Below are 25308 nucleotides of genomic sequence, written 5' to 3'. Positions count from 1 at the left end.
AGGGTGATGGACTGTATGCACTGACTGAAGCTCTGCATCTTTATATCTATATCTTGACTTTCAATTCATTGCACTGATGTTCGAGAGCTGCTCTCACATGGCATATTGGCATGATATCTTTCTTTATGCAAAGTTGTGGATCTGGGTTTTCCTGTAGTCTTCATGCAGTGGACAAGACTCTCAAATGCAGGACTTTACACTTAAATGTTTAATATATTGAGCATAATGTAGGCTTTACCATATTTTACCATATTGTTATTGTCAAAACTGCAACAAAATGTAAACCGTAACTGTTAAACAAAATGAAACACCACAACCATTTTGCTTCTCAATATTTTTATTTATCTAAAACACGCAGTACAATCATGTAATAAATATGCTTAGAAATAAGATATAGAGACAGATGGTGGAGAAACTATAACTAAAACTGCTTTGTAAGACCATGCTCAACAGACTGCAATGTGCATAATATAAATAAGTAAAAACAGTTTAGAATTTGAATGGATTTGCATTTTGGACTTACATCTTATGCGTATCTGGTGAATTTAAGAATCAACATTAATCAGATTGTCCTTGATGGATAAAATTGTTAGAGACACAGTTCATTGTATTGCAGTTTAATTTCCCTGTTCAGATTTTTGGTTTCAAAATGGACCACATGAGGACGAGGAGCCCAGACAGTCAGAGTGCAGAGCGGATTGTTTTTTGGATCCATTCGATGTGTTTCTTGGAGAGTGCTGTGTAGACTCCTGGTTTCGTCTTGATGCCACAGCCTTTCCCAAATGAGGTGACACCCCTGAAAATCCCCTGGCAGAGCAGGGGACCCCCAGAGTCCCCCTGTAACACAGAGAAGGATATCAGCAAGACCGTGTCTCTTCACACCCAAACAAAATTCAAACGGTCAAACCACATCCTACACTAGGGCATCCCTTACAGCCAACTGGATATTTGTATGGACCCTTGTCAGTGTGTTCGTGTACGGGGTGTAGTTGTGTTGTGCGCAGAGTGTAGGTGTGCTTGTGTGCAGGGAGTAGCTGTGTGTTGAGTTTGGTTGTGTTGTGCGCAGGGTTTAGTTGTGTTGTGTAGGTGTTCAGTAACCAGGACTCACGCTGCAGGAGTCCGAGCGTGCCTTGTCCACAGACCCCACACACAGCATGTCTTGGGTGATGACAGGGGTCATGTTATAGTACATTTTCGAGTTACACAGCAGCCTGTCGATGACTGTGACATTAGCAGATCGTAACACATCCGACATTTTTCCATTGTTTTTGGTGGTTCCCCACCCCGCTACGCTGCAGAACACCCCGGCGGGAACGTCTTTAGCATTGGGGGGCAGCGGTAGGGGCTTGACAGCTCTCGTTACCTTTATTTTCTTATCAAGCTGAAGAAAAGAAGGGAGGAAGTGGTTATGTAACAGGCTGTGTGACCCATACAGCACATTGCACTGACAAAGAAGCAGATGGACAAGTTGTTGACAGTTAGATGTGTCTCATTTTCAGAGTCTATAAGTGCAACATCTCCATGGAATCTGTCCGTTTTATGAACTACACATTTATGAATGTGTTTAAAACCTTGTGAACAGGCAGTGCTGACCTTTAACAGCATGAGGTCGTTGACCTTGCTGTCGGGGTCATAGCAGGGATGTGGAACACTGTGCTTCACTTTCCGGATCTGTCGGCACTCCTTCTCTTTCTCCTGTGAAGAGCGCGAGTGCACTCCCAGCAGGACCTTGTGAGCACTGAGAGGATGGGAGGACAGTTACTGACAGGAGCACTGACAGGTACACGGACAGGTACACAGACAGGAGCACTGAAAGGAGCACAGACAAAAGCATGGACAGGTACACAGGCAGGAGCACCTACAGCGACACAGGCAGGTACACAGAAATGCGCTGACAGGTTGTTGTTTTTGCAATAAAAAGAGTCTCTCACTCTTCGCAGTGTGCTGCTGTCAGCACCCACTGGGGGAATATCAGCGCCCCTCCACAAAACGCATTTCCCTTGGAGTTCTCCAGCAGAGCCATGTATGGGAGGGAGTGGGGGGCCACTTCCTGTCCCCCAATAATCTCCACACACTGACCTGAGGGAGACACACGCACTTCACAATCTACTGTAATATACATATCAACATCCTTGTTACTTTGTATACACAGATGGTCATATTAATAACTACAGTCATTAGTGTAGTGCTGTAACTGCTTCATGTATGACTGATACAGTGATACATCAGTGATTGCAGAACTGATTCTCCTCTGAAGCTCCTTATGCTCCTCTCCTGCTCCCAATGCTCCTTTTATGCCTCTGACGATTCTAATGCATATAATGTCCTAATAATCCTCTCCAGCTCCCCGTGCTTCTCTCCTGCTCCAAATGTTATAATATATTACTTGCGGTATCCCAATGCTCCTCTCCTGCTTGTAATGCTCCTAATGCTCCTCTAATGCTCCTCTAATGCTTCCAATGTTCCTAAGCCATTGTAGGTGTAGATGAGGGCATCAGGGCTGAGGGACTCACCAAGCTGAAGCTGCAGGAGGAGTAGGCACCAGAGGCAGAAGGTCTGGGGCTTGAGCATGGTGATGTAATGAAGCTGTTTGATGTGTCTGTGGCATTTATACTTTACACACAGGAAGTGGCTTGTCACTGTTTACCTTGAAGTGGAAGATCCTCATCACCACATACACACACACACACACACACACTCACAGACACATACACAAACAGACAGACAGACAGACAGACACACAAACACACACACACACACTTAAAGCACACTGGCCTCTGTGAAGCAGGAGTATAAGCTTCCATTTCTGGCTGCAGCTGGAGGAAGTGGGTCTCAGTCACTCTCGCAACCTTTCACTCATTCACTCACTCACTCACTCACTCATTAACCCATTAACTCATTCCTTTACTCAATCAGTCACTCCCTCTGTAATTAATTCACTCACTCACTCACTCACTCAATCATACAGCCATTGACTGTGTGGTGCCTGCAGTAAGTGCTTTTAACCACTAGAGGCCTGCTAAGGCCAGCATAGTATCCCAAGCCATTGAAAGGTTTTTGTTTATTTCTTTTTAAATGTAAAATAAAGCATTGCACCATCAGACCAACAGAACAGTGCTGAGGTACAGCATGTGCTCTGTGCCTGCAGGCAGTAGAGCTGGAGTGCAAGTGTCTGAAGCCATGCCTCCAGAGCTCCTGAAGCCACACCTCACCTCACGCCACGCAATGGCACCTGTTTGCCTCTTTTTAAATGAAGAGCTTCTAAAAATAGAAACAGTAGGCGGAACTGTTTTCAGGTTTTATGTCTCTAAGAATAGCTTGGGACTTGGCTACAGGGCTTTGAAGAGCAGTGGAAAATGTATTGTTTGACAGTCAAAAGGTGATGAAATCGTGAAGTTGAAATTCATAAACCAACAACTTCAACAGGGTGTCAGTATTGTGAAACCATTTAAAAAAATTTTGAGGGTTTATTTCAGGCTCTGCAGGAGACTGGTTAGTAGCTTGTTAGGAGTAATCAATAACCTGCAACTACACAGCAACACAGTGATGCAACAACCACAACCACACAGCAACACAAACTCCACAATCACAACCACACAGCAACACAAACTCCACAATCACAACCACACAGTAACATAAACATACAACAATCATAACTGCACAAGGAATGCAAACTCATTCAAAGAAAACATTCTAAATTTAACCTTAGGCCAGCCTTTTTGCTTAATGTATTACGTCACCCATGATTTGTTTGTTTTTGTGCTGCATTTTTTTACAGAATCATTTCCTCATACACCGCCCTGAACAGGAGGGATTAGATTCCTGTAATGTGAGAGGCTCAGCTCCTGCTCGTAGTTCAGTCTTTCATTGCCACTCTGGTGTCAGAGAGAAAAAGGAGCCATAGAGAGCAGTCCCGGAGACAATTAGACAGAAATCCCAGAAAAGTTTTGAAGTGGTTAAGAGAATAATGTAGAAGACTGCTAGAAATTGTGAGAGAGAAGAATCTAAGAGGTTTAGAAGAAACAAGCAGGAGAATTCTGTAGTCAAATACCAACGCTGAGAGAGGAATCTTAGGAGAAGTGTAATATCTCAGACTCTGGATGATAATGAAGCTGGTGATGAAGATCAGTTGTGTCTAGAGACTGGACAGATTGATGTTTCCATTCAGACGTAAAAACTCCAACAGACGGGAATGCGGTGCCTGACAACATTCTGGGGTAAAAACATCTTTGATCTGCAATCTAAACTGACTGGAAATGTGCTTGACCTGTAATTTAATCTGAAGTATGCAGAGGGTGTAGTATTTGGTGTCTGAACATGTGGGAATGGCATTGCCAGGATTGTTATATTATTAGCTGGCTTTGTCAGTTAATGGATCACACAGTCTTAATCACACGATTTGTGATGATCACTGGCCTGATGTCTGTGTACACTGTGCTAGACAGAATCAGTCTCACCTGCACAGCCATAGGAAAGCACCGCTGCATACGTCTGTGTCTCTGCTTAGAAAAGAATGTTGTCCTTTTGAGGAGGATGTGTAAAGACTGTCATAAATGAGATGTTGCATGCACTGTGTTCTAACTGTTAGGACTTTGGGCTCTTTGGGAGACCACTGCTGCAGAAGCACATGCTGTCAGCAGAGAGATCTTTGGTGTCACCTGCTGTTTGAGACTAACACATGCAGTTATTTTCAGTAATGTTACAGTCAGTTAGCAGATGCCCTTATCCAGAGCAACTTACATAGCTCTCAGTTTTTACTCTGTATGTTTTTGCAGTTTTAACACAGGCAGATATTTATTTAGGCATTTGGGGTTACATAGCTCGCCACAGGGTACAACAGTAGTGCCCCACTGGAGAGTCAAACTGACAGCCTTTGGCTTCCAAGGCCTGTTTCTTCCAGCTCTACCACACTGCTGCAGTTATAAGAGCTGAGCTGAATAAACTGGAACTGAACACCTAACTCTGTCCTTTGTCATTTGATTTGGTTTTTAAGTATAGTTTTTATCATCTTCATGCCTCCATCAGTGTTGCTGATCTGCTTAGCCACAGGTTTCCCTCTGTGTCTCCTCCCTGGTATTCAGTGTTCTGCCAGAGCTTCCCGGCCGTGCTCGGGGATCTCTCACTGGTGGTGGTGCGCTCGGGGCAGAGCTGGGAAGCTGCACGGGCACACTGCAGGAAGCACTTTGTGGACCTGGCTGTGGCTGACACCGAGGCCGAGTACAACCTCCTGCTCCGGGAGACGGACAGGGAATCTGGCAGCCTCTGGATCGGCCTGCAGAACAGCGCCCCCGGTGGCTGGCACTGGGTGGACAAGCACAAGCTGAGTTACGACAAGTGGTACAGAGAGAGCCGGGGGCCCAGGTGTGGCAGCGTGGACATGAGCCTGGCAGGAGACAGGAAGCTGCTGCCTCGTCTGTGCGAGGAGCACCACGCTTTCGTCTGCCAGGGTGAGCCTCCCTGCACTTTGCATGATGCACCTGCAGATGGCGCTCATCTGGACAGTGTAGTCATTATCTCTCATAGTCGCCTCTGTCTGTATTTTATCTCTTGTGATATAACTTCCAGATGGAGATTTATGAAAATTGTTAAGATCAGTAAGCTTGAGAATGGCATGCTTGTATATTCCTGTGGTTTAGAGATCAGTGTGCACACCGGCTGTTCCTGCTTTACAGGTGCATCTCCTCCAGGCAAAGTAGAGGTGGGTGCTGTTGGGACGGACTTTGTGTCCCTCAGGTGGGACAGACCTGCCTTCATGGAGAGCGTCCCTCACAGCTTCAACATCAGCTACACGTCCTCTACTGGCTCCTCCTCCTCCTTCATCTCCCCCTCCAACTCCACCCTCATCACCTCTCTGCAGCCTGGAGAGCAGTACACATTCAGCATATCCACTGTCACGGAGACAGTCCAGAGCCTGCCGGCATGTGTCAGCGTAACAACACGTATGTACAGCATCCACTCTGTCACATGCAGACAATATAATTACTAATTGTCATTGTTATTCTTGATACATTTGGCAGATGTAGCCATGGGTAACTTGTAGCATAAGAAAAGTACATTTACTACAAATAACATAAATGTGTTAAATGTGGAAATTCTCTATGTTAAAGCAGTAAATACAATGCTAAATTCACTTTCCCTGTCAAACTGAAAACAGTCATAAGTATTTCTGCCTGTAGAGCATGTAAACATGTACCTGATGTGTGTTTGGTGTCTGTTTTATGTGTTTGGTGTGCATATGGTGTCTGTGTCTGACGTGTATGTATGGTGTGTGTCTGGTGTGTCTGTAGTGTCTGCATGTGTGGTGTGTGTTTATTGTGTATGGTGTCTCTTATGTGTGTGTGTGTATGGTGTGTGTGTGCAGTGTGTTTATGGTCTGTGTGTGTGTATCTCCCATGCGTATAGTGTGTATCGTGTCTGTGATGGATATGCATGCTGTGTGCATGGTGTGTTTGTGGTGTATATGGTGTGTATGATATGTGTATGATGTGTGCATGGTGTGTGTGTATAGTGTGTGTATGATGTGTGTATGATGTCCATGTGTGATGCGTTCTCTGATGCTGATGTGTGTATGTGGTGTTTCTCCAGATCTGGAGGCTCCAGTGGGGGTGCGCATTGACTCCATCTTCTTCTGTGTGTCTGTAAGCTGGGCAGACCCAGGGCGGGGGTCTCACACGGCTGCTCAGTACAACATCTCCTACTCCTCCCTCCACGGCCATCACTCTGGTTTCATCCTGACACTCCCATTCTGCAGTCACATGACCATCACTGGCCTCCTCCCACAGACTGAGTACATGCTGAACATCACAGCAGTCAACGAATCAGGAGCCAGCAGCCTGCCTGTCACCGTGTTTCTGTTCACATGTAAGTTTGTGTGTGTGTGTGTGTGTGTGTGTGTGTGTATATGTGTGTGTATATGTGTGCGTGTGTGTTTTTGCGTGTGTGCTTCTTTCTGATCTCCCTGACCTCATGATTTCCAGCTGCCCCAGCAATCACAGTGGTTGCCATGGTGCTGCGGGGTTTGCAGTGTGTTTTCCTGGGCCTGTTTTTCTGGCTACTGTGTCACTTCCACTGGAAAAGGAACTGTAAGTAAACCATGTTTACAAAGAAACAGACTAAAAAACAAACACACAGAGAGCTAAAAATGACCGTTGATATGTAAAAAAGCACATTCTTACAATAAACTGAGGCTCCACTTTATTTCTCTTTTTGCAGATGATGTGGAAAGTACATCGGTTGAGACAACAGAGGAAATGTTTTTCACACCCCAGGAGGTCTAATAGTAATTCTGATGTTGGTCTGAAGCCTAAGCCTGATGCTGACCTTGACCCTGACCCTAACACTAACCCTAACCCTAACCCTGCCCCTAAGCCTAATCCTAAGTCGGATACTGGCCTTTAGTCTACTAGGTCAGGATGAAGAAGAAGCAGAGAATCAGCTCCCCCTAAGTTTCTCTGAATATCGATTATGATAGAAGTGATAGTATCCTATCGCTGATCATTATGTATGGGTGTCAGACACCTTTGTTGCGGGCAACAGTGACTATAGAAGGGTTGCCAATTGAGCAATAAACACAGAAAAAATACTGTAAGTCCAGAAATATTTGTGCTCTTGAACTCAGCAAACCTAAATTACTCCAACATTTTCTGCTGCCAGCACTGAAGTCTTCACAAATGATGACACTTTGGATGCACTGTGTTATTTGTTCCTTTTTTACTGCTACTGTGTAGCTGAGGCCCAGATCATGTGGATTCATGTCAGAACTGAAATTATTATATTATAAGGCATGTGGGCTGATGTCCCACATGCCTTAGATGTCTTAGATCATTAGATGTAATCTGTTTCATATTCTCATATACAGTATTTTCATAAAAGATAATTGTTTGCAGATACAACTGTGTGCGTAATTGGCTCAGGACATTTGGGGTCTGAGACTGCTTGCAGACACGCTGTTGGCAGTGACTCCATTATACATGAGTAGCAGCAGCAGTCATGCAGTGAAAGTTATCATGATGGGTGAGCCACAGGATGTGTCTGGACTTACAGTGCTCTGGGTATTTTGCATCAGAATGTAATGTATGTGGTGTTTCTCAGAGACCATGTTTCTGAGTATGATTCACAGTGTCAATTGCGCAATGGCAGGCACATTGCGTCTTATTTCTGTCTGTAACATTGGAGCCAAACAAGCTGCACAGACTCACCACTAAGCGGTGGCATTTGATTTTGTAAGACTATAAGCCATGGCACCACTAAGGGCTTTCTGACTGTCTCTTCCGCACTTTATGAGAATGAATACTGCAGCCAATGGGTCACTGTGGCAGAGTGCAGAGCCTCAGACAGCGCATTACAGTGGAGCACAGCAGAGCACAGGCTGCGAGGGATAGGGAAGAGTGTCAGCTTGCAGTGAAACATCAGATGAACTTCAGATGGTGAGATAAGATGAAAAGTTTATCTGGCTGGCAGGAGTAGCAGGTGTCTTAATTATATGGGTGTCATTTCTATTATATCTTGATTCTTAATGCCTCAGTTGTAATGAGTGTTCTGTAAAACTCTACAAAATAAAAAAATACTGAAAACAGTCTGGTATTTTCACTCCTGATGAATGGCAGTCTGCCACATCTTTCAGCTCTTATGGTTGTTGTGTCTGAGCAAAAAAAAAAAAAAACATACAAGCCTGTTTGTTTGTGTGACTGAGTGATTCTGTGTCTGTGTGTGGCTGTGTCTGTTTATGTGAGTGAGTGATTCTGTGTCTGAGTGATTCTGTGTGTCAAGCTGACATACTCTAATCAGACACAAACTCATACTATAAACTAACATATATATACTAAAACACCATTTTATACTATAATCTAATACCTTATCTTATCACATACCAAGTCATGCTCTAACCTAACAGCTGATACTATAAAACTCCAGTTTATACTATGACAGGCCTGTGAAACACCAGGTCATACTACACTCCAGCAACCTATCCTATAACATATGAGCCCATATAGTAACATTCTGGGCTATAAAACTCCAGTTCAAAATACAATCTAACAGTCTGTGCTAAAACATACCTGCTCATATGTGCTCTAAATGACTGCATTGCATAGCACAGTAACAATAGAGTGTCATGTCAAATTTTTGTAAGGCCATTTACAAAATGGCCACAAGTTGGCAGTATTTCCTCAGGTATGATACTTGAAATGACGAAGATGAGGGATTCAGATTGTCAGGTGGCTCTCTTGTAAGTGTTGTAAAGTTACGATGTAAAGAAGTAACATTGCGAATTTTCCATTAGCAGTAATACATTTCATCTGACACAGAGTAATTAGTAAATGAACTGTTCTATGAAAACATGAACATGTCAGAAGTCATTGTCAAAATAACCATGGAGGAAAAGCCACAATGCTGTGTTACACATACAGTCAAAAACAAAGTTTGGGAGAGAGAGTTGTGTTACACAATCACAGCATAAGCAAGACCACACCTTCACAATAAAATACAATATCACAAATACTGTGTGGAACTAATGATTGAATTAAGCAGTTTAAATGTGGGCCAGACTCAAAATATTTAAAGTTGATGAGAGAAGGTACAACTGGCTTTTTTGATTTGTTATTTTTGTTATCATGGCTATCATTAGTTATTATTATATGTTATTATAGCTTGTCATTGCTTCCCCAGTAAACACTATATTGTTACAGAGAGAGATTTATGGGAGATGCACCCTGGCCTAAATTAGCGAAATCTGTGGCCCATGCAGTGCCACATCAAAAAAGGCCAAATGTTCAATGTTCTGCTCCCAGCCAAGGCAAACACTCTCTTCCTGCCAAAAATCACACCAGTTTTGATTAATCACAGAGTTTTAGGGCTGTGCCCACCCTAAATGCCCACAAACCCCACCCATAGTTCAATCAGTTTATCAGGATTTCCTTGATAGAACACAAAATTAAAATTTCATTGTCACGAAGTGTTGAACAGAATGAGTTTTTCAGAGGGATTAGCCAGCTGGGGAAAATGGCTCATCGAAAAGGTGTTGAAAAGATACTCCTGGGAAATGGTGGAATAGAACCCAACACAAAGGCTTATGAATGGAAATATCCCTCAGTTCCCTGCATGAGTCCAGAGACCCAGGCGGCCAGGCATGGCAAGGGGAGAGAGCTGGGCGGAGTTGAAAGGCAGCGTTGTCCTGGAAAGAGATGATACAGGATGGTTCCCTAATGCAGGGCGGATATGTTTCTCTGGTGCTCAAGGCCTTTCTAGCTGATCTGGAAGAAATGAACTCTGACTGTAATTTAGGCAGGAACACTTCTGAGTTTATGTGCTTCACTAGACCCCTGCAAAATGTGTGACTAGTGTGAATTGAGACAATCCTTCCCCCCAGGGTAAGATCTGGACACAGAATATCTCAAGACAAATGTACCCTGATGATGATGATGATGATGATGATGATGATGATGATGATGATGATGATAGTAGTCATGGGCTGAAGCTGTGCCGAGACACAAAGAAACATGGACGAACAAACATTTTGGATGATCTAAAAACTACATTGTGTTAATGATATGTATTTGTGTGTTTGCTTATGTTATCTTAATCTATTAATTTTAACAACTGACAGTCATATGTGTTTTTAGATAATGTTAGAATAAACCCAAAGCGTTAATGGTGGGTCTAAGCGATTGTATTTTGTTATTTGAGTTCTTGATACTTGTTTATCCACTGCCAGCTGTGTGTAGCATTTCTAGAGGGGTTGCCCCAGTTACAACCATCAATGAGCCATCCAGCAATGTGTGTGTGCCTGTGTTTGCGTGTGTGTGGCTGAGGGACAGTTCACAGTTAAAAGCCTTGCATTGTGGTTTATTTGCTTTGAGACCCTTGTTTGAGATTACTTTATTAGATTTTATTGTTTTTCAGTTTTGGTACCAAATATTATGTTGCCTTTGTTATTTGTGATGTTTATGTTATTGCATCATAGCTTATTGATTTATTATCTGTTGGTTCTTCTTCCAGGGCAGGGGCTACAGCTGCATAAGGGCTGGGATACAGCAGGGGGAGGAGGAGGGAACGCTGCCTGAGCCTGCTTTGTACTCAGGACGCCAGTAGATACATAGCCTATTTGCTTTTGTGCAGTTTATTAAAGTTGTTTGTTGTTGTTGTTGTTGTTGTTGTTGTTGTTGTGTTGCCCTACTGTAAATAGCCTTCACTGGAGCCTGGGTATATCACCATTGTAAAAAAGAGACACTGGTGACTCCACTACCACTCATTGAAGCCACCAAACATTGGTTCACCTTACCAAAGATGATGATGACAACGATCTGACTTCAGGCTGATCTCTGATGACCTCAGGGTGACCCTGCTCTGACCCGTGATGACCATGTGCTGTCAGATGAACAAGGTAAGTTTTTACAAAGCACATACAGCTATACCTGTAATGTACCTGCAATATTCCTGGTGGCAGTGACATCCAGGTGACTCACTCTGCATTATGTAAGAGGATACATAGATAGTGAAGTCACACAGGTTCTATCTGATCCTGGCGAGACACAGCTGGTAACCCTTTATTTCATCATTTTCACAGCAGGAAGTCTGAATGACTGATATCAGATGCCGGGTCATCGATGAAACAGCTTTTAAAGAGAAACACAGCTGCACAAGTGTGTTACTGTGCTGTGTGTGTGTGTGTGTGTGTGTCTGCGTGCATCTGCAGCTCAGTCATGTTTTCCATAGCATGCCTTCATACTTCATTCTGTGAACAGCATCAGGAATGATCCACCAGGACAACATCAAGGGTCTTTCAGGAAAACCTTTATTGGAATGTAAACCTTTAGAGTATGACAAACTGACTGCGGTCTAAACAAAAGCACAGGAACCCTCAGATTAATGTTGCTTGGAACCTCACAGATCTCCTGCTTCTACCTGCTAGAAGAATCTATAAACTGTAAAATGTTCCCGCAAATACTTATTTCCATTCTCCATATTTGTGTTAGTCTGTCAACTATGTTGCTTTCTGAAGCCCAGCTTCAGATATTTAGCTATTATCTAACACCCTATCCGTTTAGGATTATGTATAAGATGTACATGTAGGATATTTACAGGAGCTCCTCACTCTTCTGCTGTGCCCTCTGTAGGTGGAGCTCCAGCAGTGGTCAGCAGTGGTCACTCAGAGACGCCACAGAGTCTTGTGCTCATTGTCACACAGCATGAACTCATGCTTCCACTGTCCAATCAGATTGTTTGTTAATTGTTGGTACAAGTTTTCAACCAGTGGTCAACTGTACTGAACAGTCACAGCTCTGCCAGCAAGATTACAGATAAACCCACATACTGACTTCACAGCTAAGCCTCCACTGAACCTCCAGCCTCCTTCAATGATCACTGAGATGCCACTGGATTCCAGCTGGCCACACGCTAGTGCAGCTGCCAGGCACCCTGCCTCTTGGTGAACTCAGCTTGCATGTCCCGAGAGCAGCCCGATGCACCCCACTGTCACCCGACCCCAGCCAGCGAACTCCCTAGAGACCAGGGAATGCAGAATGTACAGCTGTGCTTCATGCAGGATTGAGGAGGGTTGAGGAGCCAAAGAGCTAAAGAGTCAGACCTCTGGGTCATTGTGGATATTACTTAAGGAAGCCCCAAGAGGGGCCTAACTCTCACTGCTCTATAGGTATGGAGTTAAGGGCCTGTCAGTGCCTAGATCTCAATGCTGTATAGGTATGGAGTAAAGGGGCTAACTGTCAGTGTCAAATTCTCAATGCTGTATAGTTGTGGGAAAAAGGGCCTAACTCTCAGTGCTGTATAGGTATGGTGCAAAGGGCCTAACACAACAGTAAAATTTAGAAATCCACTGGCTACAGGTTACAAGAAAGAAATAGATCAGCATCAGCAGCTCACAGAGCAGAACATCATCTTTGCTGGGGGTTCTCTGGGATTTGTAGTTTCTGAGTTTCTGCCTGTAATCTGTGTCTCTGTAATAGGTGATTCTGCCCATAGTCTGTGACTCCGTGATTGGCAGATGGGTGTGTGGATGGTATTTATTGGATTGTATTTAGGTGCGTCATCAGGGTTTTTGTAGTAATCGTGCCTATAATCGGTGCTTGTGATCAGCACGCCTGTGTTTTGTCCATGTCTCAAGCTCTGTGGTGGTGATGTATCTCAGCTGTCTGTGCTTCCCTACATGGCGCTGTGCAGCCTTTGCTCAGACTCTCCCCTCCCCCACCTCTCTCCAGGTTCATCTGGACCAGTCCTCTTACTTTCTGTTAAACAACAACACATCTTCTCTTCTGCTGAGATGGGTAGAATATTCCCTCCCCCTCGGAATTCACAACACACACCGTTACAGGATCCACGATGAGTGTGTGCGGCCATCCATTCAGAGATTTCACGTCAATAAAACTAACCGCAAGATCATTTGGTTATGACCTGCTCATTAACTGCATAAATATGAGCCTGTCCTTGGTAACAATGTTTAAATTATGCCCAGTTGTGTGTCAGAGAGCAAATCCAGAGACAAAGGGTCATGACTCATCAGCGATACATTAGATAAAGGACTGTAGCCCTGGCACCTGCATTCTGTGAGCCATCCTGATCTGTGGATTTTTAAGGTGGCCTGTGTCCCTGCCAGGGGGAAAGTGTTTCCGGAGGTGTGGGCGCTGCAGGCTCAGGCGTGCTCTAATGCGGTTTCAGGGTGTGTCATTTATACACCTTTCACTAATAAAATGAGCTGTATCCATTTCCCATCCCTGTACCCCAAGCATTTACCCCCACAACAATGAATTCTACAGCCACCTACTAAAGCTGTGAACTTAAATCTTGCTGCACCTATAAAACCAAACATGTACAACTCCAAAATAACTCCACTGTAAATCCAAAATAAGCCCCTGTGCTATGTGGTTTATACCCCCTACAATCCCACCGTGTTTTCCTACACATGGCACACCTGTAGGGTCACTTTTACGGGATGGGTGGAGTAACAGTGTAGGCTATTGTAAAGGTGCCTCACCTGCCATCTGGAATGGAGGGAGTGTCCAGGCGTCACAGGTTGGGAAGGTGTAGACATGATGACTGACCATATACAGGTGACTTTCCCGCTGGAGCCAAGCAGTTTTATCTGACAGGCCCAGGCCAACCCTACTCACCTTTACTTTCCCTTTCTCTGCCCCCTCCTCACACTCTCCAGAAACTCTCACACTCTTACTTTCTCACACTGTCATCCTCTCACCATTTACACAAACACCTTCTAACCCTCTAACACTCAAATTCCTTGACAAACTCACAAACTCACACTGTTATCCTCTAATTCTCTCACTCTCTCACACTATAATCCCCTCAAACTCTCATTCTCTCAGCCTCTCACTTTAACATCTTTACCCTCTCACACTGTAATCCCCTCACACTCTCATTCTCTCTCTCTCTCTCTCTCTCTCTCTCTCTCTCACTCTAACACCTTCAGGCTCTCACACTCTCGCCCTGTCACATTGCCACCCTGGCAGTCTTTCACACTTTCACTTTCTTGTTCTTTGCAATAGTGTTGCTCCACTTCAATTTTCAAATCTTGCATGACACAGTTGAGGAACATTTACAATTAAGATGTGAAATCAATAATTAAGAACTAAAATTAAAAATGTGAATATTTTCTCCTGGCTTTCCTTTTGTCTATCAGAGAGAGCCTAAGAGGGAACAATGTGTCACAGGAATGTAAACGTTGTCTTATCCTTGTTTCCGTCTTAGACGACCTTCACATTTTTTAGATATCTTTAGTGCCTGAATGCTTTTTTGGTTTGGTGTTTACTGTAATTATGTCTAGCCGAACTCCCGCTTGCAGAGTTCACCTGTGGCCTCGCCTCTTCTGAATGAGAAGGGTGGACCTTCACAAAGTTCCCAAAACAGACAAAGATAGAAATAGTTTCTTATTCATACCTCATGCCAACTAAACAATGCAAAGTAAATATTAACTTATTTGCAGGAAATGATATGAATGACGTTTTATTCGTATCACTTCCAGCAAAGTGTTACAACTGAACTTTTATTTATTAACTTTTATTGTCTTTAATGGGTGTAAAAGTGTGTTACAGTGAAAGAGGGGGCTGACTCAAAGTAAGGCACCCACCTGAGTGACGTACAGCAGCCATTTTGTACCAAAACACTCAACACACACCAACTGAGGTGGAGAGGGAGAGAATTTTTTAGCCAGCTAAATTGGGTCTTTCAGCACCATATGTCCCATCACAGGTCCACATTTTAGTCCCCTGGTCCTGAAGGAGGAATGTCCCCAACCCCACAACCTTCTGGTTCCCCCAGAAGTTCTGGTGTTGCAGTGCGATCAGGCTCTGTGGTGCTCAGCTTTAACTAGACTCTGGGTTGCTCAGCTTCAGCTGTGTAGCAGGGGAACACTGTTTGGTGGTGTGGTTGCTGACCATCAAAATATGCAGCCACACAGGAGGAGCGCGAGCTTTGGAAAGTATCGGTCACAGCCTGGTGAATGCAATGCATTCCAGCTTGTGTGCTTGAGTCTGAACCCAAAACAGAAGCTGTCAGTCAGTGTGACAGTGAGCAGAGTTTGCCTCCGCAGTTTACCGAGGGAGGCCCTTTGGAGTAGAATGGTTGTCATGGCGCCATTCATTCCTCTGAAAGGCGTCTGCACTCAGAGACAGTACATGTGAACAAGCAACTACTTCAGGACCAATCACAGACAGTGGACACTCTCCTGATCCCCGATCTCCACTCTGTTCTCTTCTGCTGGAAGTCACTCTGGATAAGAGTGTCTGCTACATGATTGTAATGTAATGTAGTCATACACACACACACTCATTCTGCTGATTTTTACAATTGACACACACACTCCCAATGATTGTGGCACACACACACACACACACACAAATACACCCTCCTGGTCCCCTCTACGCAACCATGCTCATGCATAACCACATACACATACACATACAGATACACACACTTCCTGAGATCATTCAGTGAGATGTTTACAGTACCAATCACCAAACACTAAAGTCATGACTTCACCTTCTCCACCACAGCAACAATGCATATTAGTATTCTGATGTTACCCTGAATATTCAAGCACTCCAGCTATGACATGAGTCATGTAAACACTGTGTTCCAGTGAACATAACCTGAATAAGCCAGTACTTAGTCATGAGAAACCAAATTTAGATGTAAGATATTCATGTATATCCGTCCTATAATTGTACATCAGCGCATGTTTTGCCAGGCTTCTTGGGTCATCATTCACTCACTAGCTCTCATGGTCAACAAAAAAGCTGGCATTTTTCGAGGTGCAAGGAAAAAACTGTTTTTCGCAATAACCTATTTTGCAAAAGGAAAAAAAAAACACAAGATAATGCAAAAGCAAAAATCTTCTGAACTGTCCTCACAAATAAGATTATTGGTAAAATTCTCAACAATTTTTAGAGTGCTTATTCTGGATACTCTGATGTCATACTGATACAATGCTAATATTAGCTGTGGTTGTATTTTGTGGCGCATGAAAACATTTCATTCAGAATATGATCATACGCAGGGTAAGGACCATGGTCTGGGGGGTGGTGTGTGTGCAAAGCTGGTCAGTCAGGAAACTTGCTCATTGGTGCTGATGTCATGTTGTCTAGCTCTTGCCCTGTGCATCAGGGGCAGTGCCAAGCTTGGGTGGCTGAGGTCTGTGCTGTTGAATAAATCATATGATACTCTGTCTGTGCATCCAGACTAACAGGCACACAGGGAAGTGAAATACGGCACATGTGGGGTAGTGTTTGCTCCAACTGATCTGAGATCATCAGTCCAGGTTGGTTCCCCTCACTCTTACACTGTTCTGTGTCTTCATGGAGAGGAATTACGCGGAAGAGTCAGAAGAGCAGGCAGAAACCTGCAACATGAAGGTCTGTGAAGCGTCTGTGGAAGGGGGTGTGTCGCCAGCTGTTACAGTGAGACGGTAGGTGTGTTTCAGGGCCAGGGCCTAGGGCTACTCCACAGTCTGGGTCTGAGGTCACTGCACAGCCACTGTGGCAGGTTTCCACCAGCTCTTATGTGACATGACAGATTGTTGCTCTCCAGAGCAGTCCAGCTTCGTGCAGCAGAGGGGAATCTGGCGTGTAGTGTGTCATTGGCTGTACCAGATTAGCACGCTGGGCATTAAATAAGTAATGACTTTCAGTCAAGGAGTAGGGGAAACTCTTTAGGGTCTTATAACAGCTGAAAGATTTATTAGAGTGATCAAACATCCACTGAATGCCACAGAGACAAACTTGCATTTTAGAATGCATCTTCACAGGGCTTCTTTGATCAAGCAATGTAGCAATAAATAAATATTTTAAATAAAGCTTAAATTCAATTAGTTAAAATGGAGTTCAGTTTACATCCTCAAAGTCTAACAAACAAACATGAATTATTCAATAAATAATAATACCAAATAAATAAATATAAAAATACAGTACTAAAAAAACCTTTATTCTGTAGATTCACTTTTGGGCTAAACTTCGGTGGAATGGAGCACTCCGGGAACCTGGAGAGGGAGAATAAGCAGCAATGAGTCAAAGTTCTCCAGAACACACAGAAAAGCAGACACACTGATTTCTCCACTGACTCCTATACACCCACCCCTGACACTCACACACATACAGACACACACACACACAGGCACACACACACAGGCACACACACACAGGCACACACACACAGGCACACACACACACACACACACACACACACACACACACACACACAGGCACACACACACACAGGCACACACACACATACACACACACACACACACACACACACACACACACACACACACACACACACACACACAGGCACACACACACACAGGCACACACACACATACACACACACACATACACACACACACATAGACACACACACAGGCACACACACACACACACAGGTAGAGCACAGCTCTGAGTGGGAGAAAGGCCAGGATGTGGTGGGACTGGGCGGGGCAGAAGCAGAAGTCATTGAGTCACAGCAGGCATGTTGAGAATGCAGTGAGGCAGGACTGTTAGCACATCAAAAACACCTCTCTTAAGCCCAGCTAATCCTGCACAGCTGCACACCTGAGCTGCACCACAGGAAGTGAGGTCAGGACAGACACTCCTCCTGCGGTTCAGACCGCAGACGGCACACTCTCCCAGCACTCTCATTCATTCAGTCCCCCATCACCTGAGATCAGACATTCGCTCCCTGCCTCTCTGTACTGTTTTGTGAGCCCTACTGTGGCCAGTACCTGCTTCTGTTCAGACCCCCATATCCCCGCTGTTTTTCTGGAGTTTTTCCTTCTCACTGCTTGTTCCTAGGTAGGCTGCCAGAAAGTTCCTGTGGGTTCTATAACTGAAATGGAAAACAGAGGGTCAAGTTATTATTTATTATATTATTTATATTATTTGTTATATTATAAGATTAGTTTGTTATAGGTTTGTTATAAGATGGAGTGCTTTGCGTGTCTTTTTAATGACGGGCAGGTACTGTGTGAGATTACCAAAAAAGGCACAGGAAAAGGCCCAGCTGATTACTTCTCTCTCAGTCCTGTTGCATCATAAAGATATAAAATGCTTATCCAGCGTGATGTTGCTATGAATTATGTTTGATTTGGCCTGTTATGGTTATGCTTTGTAATGGGCCTCTGCCCTACATGCAGCTCAGGAGTGTCTGATAAACGGGAAAGGCTGGCATTATGATCTTTGATCTTCAGGTGTGTGTGGCTGCTGTAGGGCTGTGTACAGGTATAGTATGTGTTCACATGTGTTTACTGTGTATGGGTGTCCGTGCAGGTATTCACGGGTGTACTCACTGCGCACAGATCATGAGCAGGATAGCACAGCAGCTGATGAGGGACAGCACCACGGCGATAACCACCAGCACGGTCTGGGTCACCTCGGGGTCCTGCTCCTTTTGCCCCGTTTTCAGCAGCTGGATGCCACAGCGCTCCCCATCATAGCCCTTCACACAGCTGCAGGACACAGCGGCACGTGTGTGTTACATTCTCACACACTCAGGCAGACAGAGCACAGCTCTGCTTTACTCACACAGGTAGATAGGGGAAACTGTGCTATACCTACACAGGTAGATAGAGGAAACTGTGCTATTGCCTACACAGATAGAGGAAACTGTGCTATACCTACATAGTTAGATGGGAATACTTACACACAGGTGGGCTCTCCCAGGTCTTCCATGTATTTGCACTGCCCATGGATACAGTAGTCCTGGTGTGTTGTAGCACAGGGATCCTCCCCCCTCAAGTGGGGGGTCATGTGGGTGGGCATGTTGCTGGGCATGTCGCTGGGTGTTCCCTTATTCTTGTGTCTTCTCTTTCCTTTTCCCTTTCTCCGGCTCTTCCCCTTCTCCTCAGGTTTACTAACACGCTGAACTGGAGAAAGAGAGAGAGAGAGGCTTACTAACACACTGAACTAGAGAGAGAGGCTCACTAACACACTGAACTAGAGAGAAAGAGACTTTCTAACACACTGAACTAGAGAGAGAGAGACTCACTAACACACTAAACTAGAGAGAGAGAGACTTACTAACACACTGAACTAGAGAGAGAGAGACTCACTAACACACTAAACTAGAGAGAGAGAGACTTACTAACACACTGAACTAGAGTGAGAGAGGCTCACTAACACACTAAACTAGAGAGAGAGAGACTTACTAACACACTGAACTAGAGAGAGAGGTTCACTAACACACTGAACTAAGAGAGGCTTACTAACACACTGAACTAGAGAGCGAGGCTTACTAACACAGCAAGTTAGAGAGAGAGAGAGAGAGAGAGAGAGAGAGAAAGAGAGACAGAAAAAGAGGATTGCTAACACACTGAAGGAGAAAGAGGATTGCTAACACACTGAAGGAAAGAGAGAGACACTTATGGACACGCTGAACTAGAGAGAAAGAATTTGACATTGGCACCCGACATTGTAATACATTCGAAATAATTACAGAAGGATGCTTTGAATATTTTAAAGTATCCCTCCCTACATTTAAGAACTGGGTTGATGAAAAGAAACAAGAAACGCCTGTGGATGAGGGACACAGCAGAACCACAGCCTGAGCGACAGTGGGCAGGAAGCATCCCCCGTCCTGTAAATGTGCTTTGCACATGTTTGTTTGTGTGTATGCATTTGCTATTTATTTATTTGTTTTTATTTTATATCTGAATTCATTTTATTTTAAGTTGAAAAGTTTAGTATGTATATTTATATTTAGTTGGAACAATACTGTGCACCTGTATGGTCATGCTAATAAAGCTTATTTGAATTATAATAAGAATTTGAATGTTGCAGGTGAGAGATAGGCATTACGTTACATTATATATATATATATGTGTGTGTGTGTGTGTGTGTGTGTGTATAGTGTATGCTCTCATGGAGAGCAACTGTCAGCACAAGAGAACAGAAGTGCATCCATCCAAAAGTCAGAGAGTGAGAGAAAGGCACAAAGACCACCACTGCCATGTTTCCTTTAGATTTCCTTTTTTCAGTGAATTTATATAATGTCCATCACTTATGCCTGCAACAAGCTATGTTTTTTAGGGAATCACTGATAGAATTCTGTGATGTAATTTTTAAAACAATACTAAACACTGTCTTAATATTTTCCGTGTTTTTTTTTCCTCTTCTGGCTGATATTTTCATCCACAACATGGAACATCAGAATAACTGTTTTTACTTTATTTATGTTTTTAAGTAATATTTAAAAGCTAAATTGGCACGCTTACAGACTGAAGTGCATGTAAATGCATGTAAATGTAATGAACTTTAAAGATCACATCTTTAAAAGCTGTATTGAGTAAGACATGGGGCAGATGTTACAGGTGAATCATTGATACTTGGAAAAATGAGACACATTTACAAGACAGCTGCTCCAAATCTACATCTGTAGTGACTATGTTTCCATGTCTGGATGAATAAGAAACTGGATTAATTACATTCACTATTGCAGTGTGCCTGGCAAGAGATGAAGAGTATTCTTCCTGTCTTCACAAACTATTTACTGCTCAATGCCAGAGGATCTATTTATATTGTACCTCCATCTTGATCAATATAAAATACATTGAACTAGCTTGAAATTTAGGTCAACTAAATAGAATTGCATGAATACTTCAATCAATGCAAAAAATGTCTTTTGCTGAGTGAATTTCTGTTTCTGGTTGTGCTCTGAGCTGAACATTAGGGTGAGGTGATATATGATAAGAGAGACATGCTGATGTGGACTGTAGTGCTCCTCCAGGCCAGCAGTTACCCAAGATGGGAAGTAATCACCTACTCAGAAAGGGGTGCTACATTTAAAATGTTTCTGTAAATCTCACTATTTAAACACCACTAATGGCACAGTTACATATGGACACACATACCCTGTGGTAACTCCTCTCTGGAATCTTCTTCATGTTCCAACTCCACATCTTCATCGCTGGAGATCTGAATTCCATTCCCAGATGATGTCATACTACTCCTCCCCTCAGACACTGTGGTTTGTGTGACCCCCATGGAGCAACATGCTGTGAACAACCAAAAACTGGAGTCATACAGAATGACCGCAGCATGACCAGAGACAGCAGCTGCACTGAAAGACCGCAGCATGACCAGAGACAGCAGCTGCACTGAAAGACCGCAGCATGACCAGAGACAGCAGCTGTACTGACAGACCGCAGCATGACCAGAGACAGCAGCTGCACTGAAAGACCGCAGCATGACCAGAGACAGCAGCTGCACTGAAAGACCGCAGCATGACCAGAGACAGCAGCTGTACTGACAGACCGCAGCATGACCACAGACAGCAGCTGTACTGAAAGACTGCAGCATGACCAGAGACAGCAGTCACACAGAACACACAACCGAGAAATGACACATCACATCAAAGAGGCCACACACAGCAGTTCTGCTTAAGACTACACGCAGCAGGAAAACTGTGTTTTCACAAATCAGTCACTACACATCATAAACATAGAAAGATATTGTCTTTCTGAAGGTATTTTGGATGTTTACAGACCTTCAAATACCTCCTCTAAGCAGCTTTACTCCCAAATACCATTTTAGGCATGAACTATGTCCATTTTCCTTGAGATGTAGACAGAGACAGAGAGGGTCTGGCAGCTTTTTTTGTGATATTAAAAAATGGAGAACAGAGGCTTTAAGAAAACAAATCCAAACAGATGCCCCACATACTCACCAGCTTCGTCATAATGTGCCGGCATGCATGAGCCTAGATGTGTAGGTGTGGAGATGGCTGCTCTGTTCTGCTGATAAGCTTTACAGGAAGAACAGCTTCCATCTCAACTCCTCTCTCACAGTAGTAGTCCTGCCCTAGCTCTTTAATCTCAGGTCTCAACAGATCCCCAGAGGAAGCAAATCCAAGAAATTTGTAAAAGGCTTCAAGAAGCAGGACACAGCGACTGTAAACTTACCCAGAAAGAGGAAGCAGGTCAGCAGAAGAGCGTTCATGGTGTGAGGAGTGTGAGGAGTGTGAGGAGGGTGAGGAGCGTCCTTGCGGATCTCTGTTCCTGTGGGTTTGGCTGTGTCACTGCCGTACCGCTCCCCTTTATGGCCAAGCAAGGGGCGTGTCAAAGCAGTGGGCGTACTTCAAACTCAGCTTACATACATGGAAGTGTAAATGAATACACCTCAACTGAGGCGCCATAGATTAGTGCTGCCTTGTCTTCTCCTAATCAGTGTGGCAATGAAGTCTGTAAAGTACAATCACCAGAAACATCTGGGGTGTGAAATCTCACTTTATGTAGAAAACAATTTATTTACTATGGTCAGCACTTATTAGCAACAGACCAGTAATGTGGAGCAATGGTCAGAGCAGCAGCAGGGAATAGTGGTGAGAACAGCAGCATGGAGCAGTAGTCAGAGCAGTAGTGTGGTGCAGTGGTCAGGGCAGCAGCATGGAGCAGTGGTCAGGGCAGCAGTGTGGAGCAGTGGTCAAAGCAGCAGCATGGAGCAGTGGTCAGGGCAGCATTGTAGAGAAGTGGTCAGAGTACTTCATGATTAGTTCACACAATGTGAGCTACCTGTATATCCTGGTGGCTGTGAAATTTAGGTGGAATTCAGGGAATGTTTTCAAGCCAAGGTTAGATGACAATGAATGCCAGTGCTGGGGCATGATGTTGCAGAAAATGTAACATTTACATTCTCTTACTATGGAATAAGTATTTCAAAAAGTTTATTTAGACTGTGTCAGAATCTGTTGCATGTGGGTACATGTCACAGGCAACACTATGCGAGAATCAAGGCCTCATTCCCAGATAGAGGATTCAACCAATATAATATTCAGAGGAAAAATATGTAGCAGGTATTTCAGCCAAGATAAAAAGGTATATAAGTTTGTTATAGTGTCAGTAGTTTTCAATATAATTGAATTAATCTGTGATATTACTCTCTGTCCTAACTTAAACAAACAGGTTTAAAACTGTCCATAATTAGAGAGCAGTTCCTATCCAACGTCATTCTTCTAACCCGCACCACACACAAACAAACGCACACACATGTGCACACACACTCATAACCAAACACAAACACACAGCACTTCCCAGCTTTGGTTGTCTAAATACTGACATTTTATACACAAGAGAACACAGTTTGGGGTAGGGCTTTTGACCCTCAGTCAACAAAGCAAAAAACACAGACAGAAACGCCCACACGTGCAAATGGGATTTCTGTGAATTCCAAATTTGAGAAATGCAATATGACCCTTCCTGCGTCACACTGACTGAACAGGAAGCCTTTTGTTTCAGATGTGGGTGAATAGGCAGGTCTAGTCCACTGCATGGGGGCTCTCACACATATGGCTTAGGGCAGGAGGGAAATGATCAGAGCAAACAGACACATGCACCTGAAGAGAAAGGCTTAACTCAACATTCACTCAAACAATTGCTGACCTTCCTCTGACACAGAGATAAAGTTTCAGACAGAAAAAAGCCGCCACAGGCCAAAGACAACTTGCAATGATCATACTGATTGGATGACGTGAATATGAGAAAAAAATGGGGTGTATCTACTTTTTGTGGAGTCACTGGATTTTAACATATCTTTGTGTCAGTCGAGCCCAACAAACATTGCAACCCAGCCCAAACAGCCAGGCATGGTAAAGCCAAGTCAGAAATGTCCTGTAATGGCTACATTTCTTTATTTACAGTGTTGACTGAGGACATTGATTTTGTTAAAATGCAGAATGATATAAAATATTGTAATCTTTTGAGGGTGTATGTCACTAATGATTTGCTGTGGTGCTTCTTGTTCCTGTGTCGGTAGAGACACCTGATAAAACAATCCTGCCAAACTGAACGGGCTCAAATATTTATCACTGGTAGCAATAATCAGCTTATTTATGCAACCCTTTATTCATGACCACTGGGTGCTGATATTTGCATGCTATTAGTAGCATATTCATGCATAGACTTGGCACTGGAGTTCATAGCCGAATGCCAACGCACTGTGAGAATACTGATGAGAGCACGACTGGGTAGTTACAGCACGCCTGAGTGGCTCCTAATGTTTCCACCTGGAAGAGACGCTGTGTTCTGTGACTATTTATAAATATCCCCCAAAAGCTCTAGGCATGTCTGCAGGTGAAAGGGCTTTTTCTATTTTAATTCAGATTACAATAAAATGGGACCCTTGTGACATTTGCATGGAGAGAACTGGAGAGAACACATAGGGTATCAGTGCAGTGTTCTAACCCCATTACCCACACTGGAGCTCCCCCTGGAGCTGGGAGGTCTAAACTGCTTGTTGAGTGATGAGCCTTTCTGTGCCCGGAATGTCCTGGCTGGTAGGAGAGACAGACCTGTGTGTCCTCATTCTTCTGTTTGAACAGCTTCGTGGAAATTCACTGTGCAGGCAACACATAGGGCTTCATTAATCCTTAACAATGGCAGCTAAAATCCAATGTTCACATTATGGAGACACATTACAATGTTCCTTTAAAAGGGGTTTCTGTGTTCTCCCGAAAGAGATGTAAAACCATATTCTAAAAAAACACTGTTACAATAGCTTTTTTGCATATTCTCACTCATGATTGTAGGAAATGGTATTGAGAAATGGATTCCTTTTCTAAACATTTTGAAACACCTCAGTATGAACCACTTAAATCAGGGGGTTTTATTAATTTACAGAATGACTTGCACTTCCTAGCTCAGTCAGTGTGCCTTCAGATTGGACAACATTGTAATATATTGGCATAAGTTTATAATGTTTTGCAAGAATGTAACATCCAGGGACATAAACATCATCCTCCCACGGAAAAACAAAAGCCAGGCTGTGTATGTCAGTGTTTATGCCTGATAAGAAGGCAGTTCCT

General features: G+C 43.7%; 3 protein-coding genes across 3 annotated transcripts; 1 reads left to right on the top strand and 2 right to left on the bottom strand.

Annotated features, from left to right (window-relative positions):
- Nucleotides 1–621: 621 nt before the first annotated feature.
- Nucleotides 622–2571, bottom strand: LOC118776185 (granzyme A-like). The gene is made up of 5 exons (XM_036526298.1): nucleotides 2514–2571; nucleotides 1932–2079; nucleotides 1594–1738; nucleotides 1109–1381; nucleotides 622–837 (listed from the first exon to the last, which is right to left on the bottom strand). Exons 1-5 carry the CDS (start codon nucleotides 2569–2571, stop codon nucleotides 682–684), a joined length of 780 nt encoding a protein of 259 aa, XP_036382191.1. The 3' UTR covers nucleotides 622–681.
- Nucleotides 2572–5376: 2805 nt separating this feature from the next.
- On the top strand, nucleotides 5377–7935 carry LOC118777193 (tenascin-R-like). Its single transcript, XM_036527959.1, has 5 exons — nucleotides 5377–5447; nucleotides 5673–5939; nucleotides 6586–6861; nucleotides 6978–7082; nucleotides 7213–7935. Exons 1-5 carry the CDS (start codon nucleotides 5378–5380, stop codon nucleotides 7275–7277), a joined length of 783 nt encoding a protein of 260 aa, XP_036383852.1. The 5' UTR covers nucleotide 5377; the 3' UTR covers nucleotides 7278–7935.
- Nucleotides 7936–17179: 9244 nt separating this feature from the next.
- Nucleotides 17180–25024, bottom strand: LOC118776184 (proheparin-binding EGF-like growth factor). The gene is made up of 7 exons (XM_036526297.1): nucleotides 25021–25024; nucleotides 22412–22543; nucleotides 21362–21505; nucleotides 19156–19378; nucleotides 18803–18961; nucleotides 18239–18342; nucleotides 17180–17497 (listed from the first exon to the last, which is right to left on the bottom strand). The coding sequence occupies exons 1-6, from the start codon at nucleotides 25022–25024 to the stop codon at nucleotides 18249–18251; spliced, it is 756 nt and encodes a 251-aa protein (XP_036382190.1). The 3' UTR covers nucleotides 17180–17497; nucleotides 18239–18248.
- Nucleotides 25025–25308: the final 284 nt, after the last annotated feature.

The sequence above is a fragment of the Megalops cyprinoides genome, chromosome 4, assembly GCF_013368585.1.
Source record: "Megalops cyprinoides isolate fMegCyp1 chromosome 4, fMegCyp1.pri, whole genome shotgun sequence".
Lineage (NCBI taxonomy): Eukaryota > Metazoa > Chordata > Actinopteri > Elopiformes > Megalopidae > Megalops > Megalops cyprinoides.
Note: the sequence above shows the minus strand (reverse complement) of the source record. Positions and strands in the feature narration are given on the sequence as shown.

Bases quoted from the DNA above. Each gene is read 5' to 3' on its own strand.
- LOC118776185 (XM_036526298.1), bottom strand. From the start codon at position 2,571: ATGCTCAAGCCCCAGACCTTCTGCCTCTGGTGCCTACTCCTCCTGCAG. The intron at 2,080-2,513 runs GTGAGTCCCTCA...TGTCTCCCTCAG, and splicing joins CCTCCTGCAGCTTCAGCTTG to GTCAGTGTGTGGAGATTATT. The intron at 1,739-1,931 runs GTGAGAGACTCT...CCATCCTCTCAG, and splicing joins ACAGCAGCACACTGCGAAGA to TGCTCACAAGGTCCTGCTGG.
- LOC118777193 (XM_036527959.1), top strand. From the start codon at position 5,378: ATGAGCCTGGCAGGAGACAGGAAGCTGCTGCCTCGTCTGTGCGAGGAG. The intron at 6,862-6,977 runs GTAAGTTTGTGT...CATGATTTCCAG, and splicing joins CACCGTGTTTCTGTTCACAT to CTGCCCCAGCAATCACAGTG. The intron at 7,083-7,212 runs GTAAGTAAACCA...CTCTTTTTGCAG, and splicing joins CTTCCACTGGAAAAGGAACT to ATGATGTGGAAAGTACATCG.
- LOC118776184 (XM_036526297.1), bottom strand. The intron at 21,506-22,411 runs GTAAGTTTACAG...GGTTGTTCACAG, and splicing joins GACCTGCTTCCTCTTTCTGG to CATGTTGCTCCATGGGGGTC. The intron at 18,343-18,802 runs GTGAGTACACCC...TTTCCATTTCAG, and splicing joins CTGCTCATGATCTGTGCGCA to TTATAGAACCCACAGGAACT.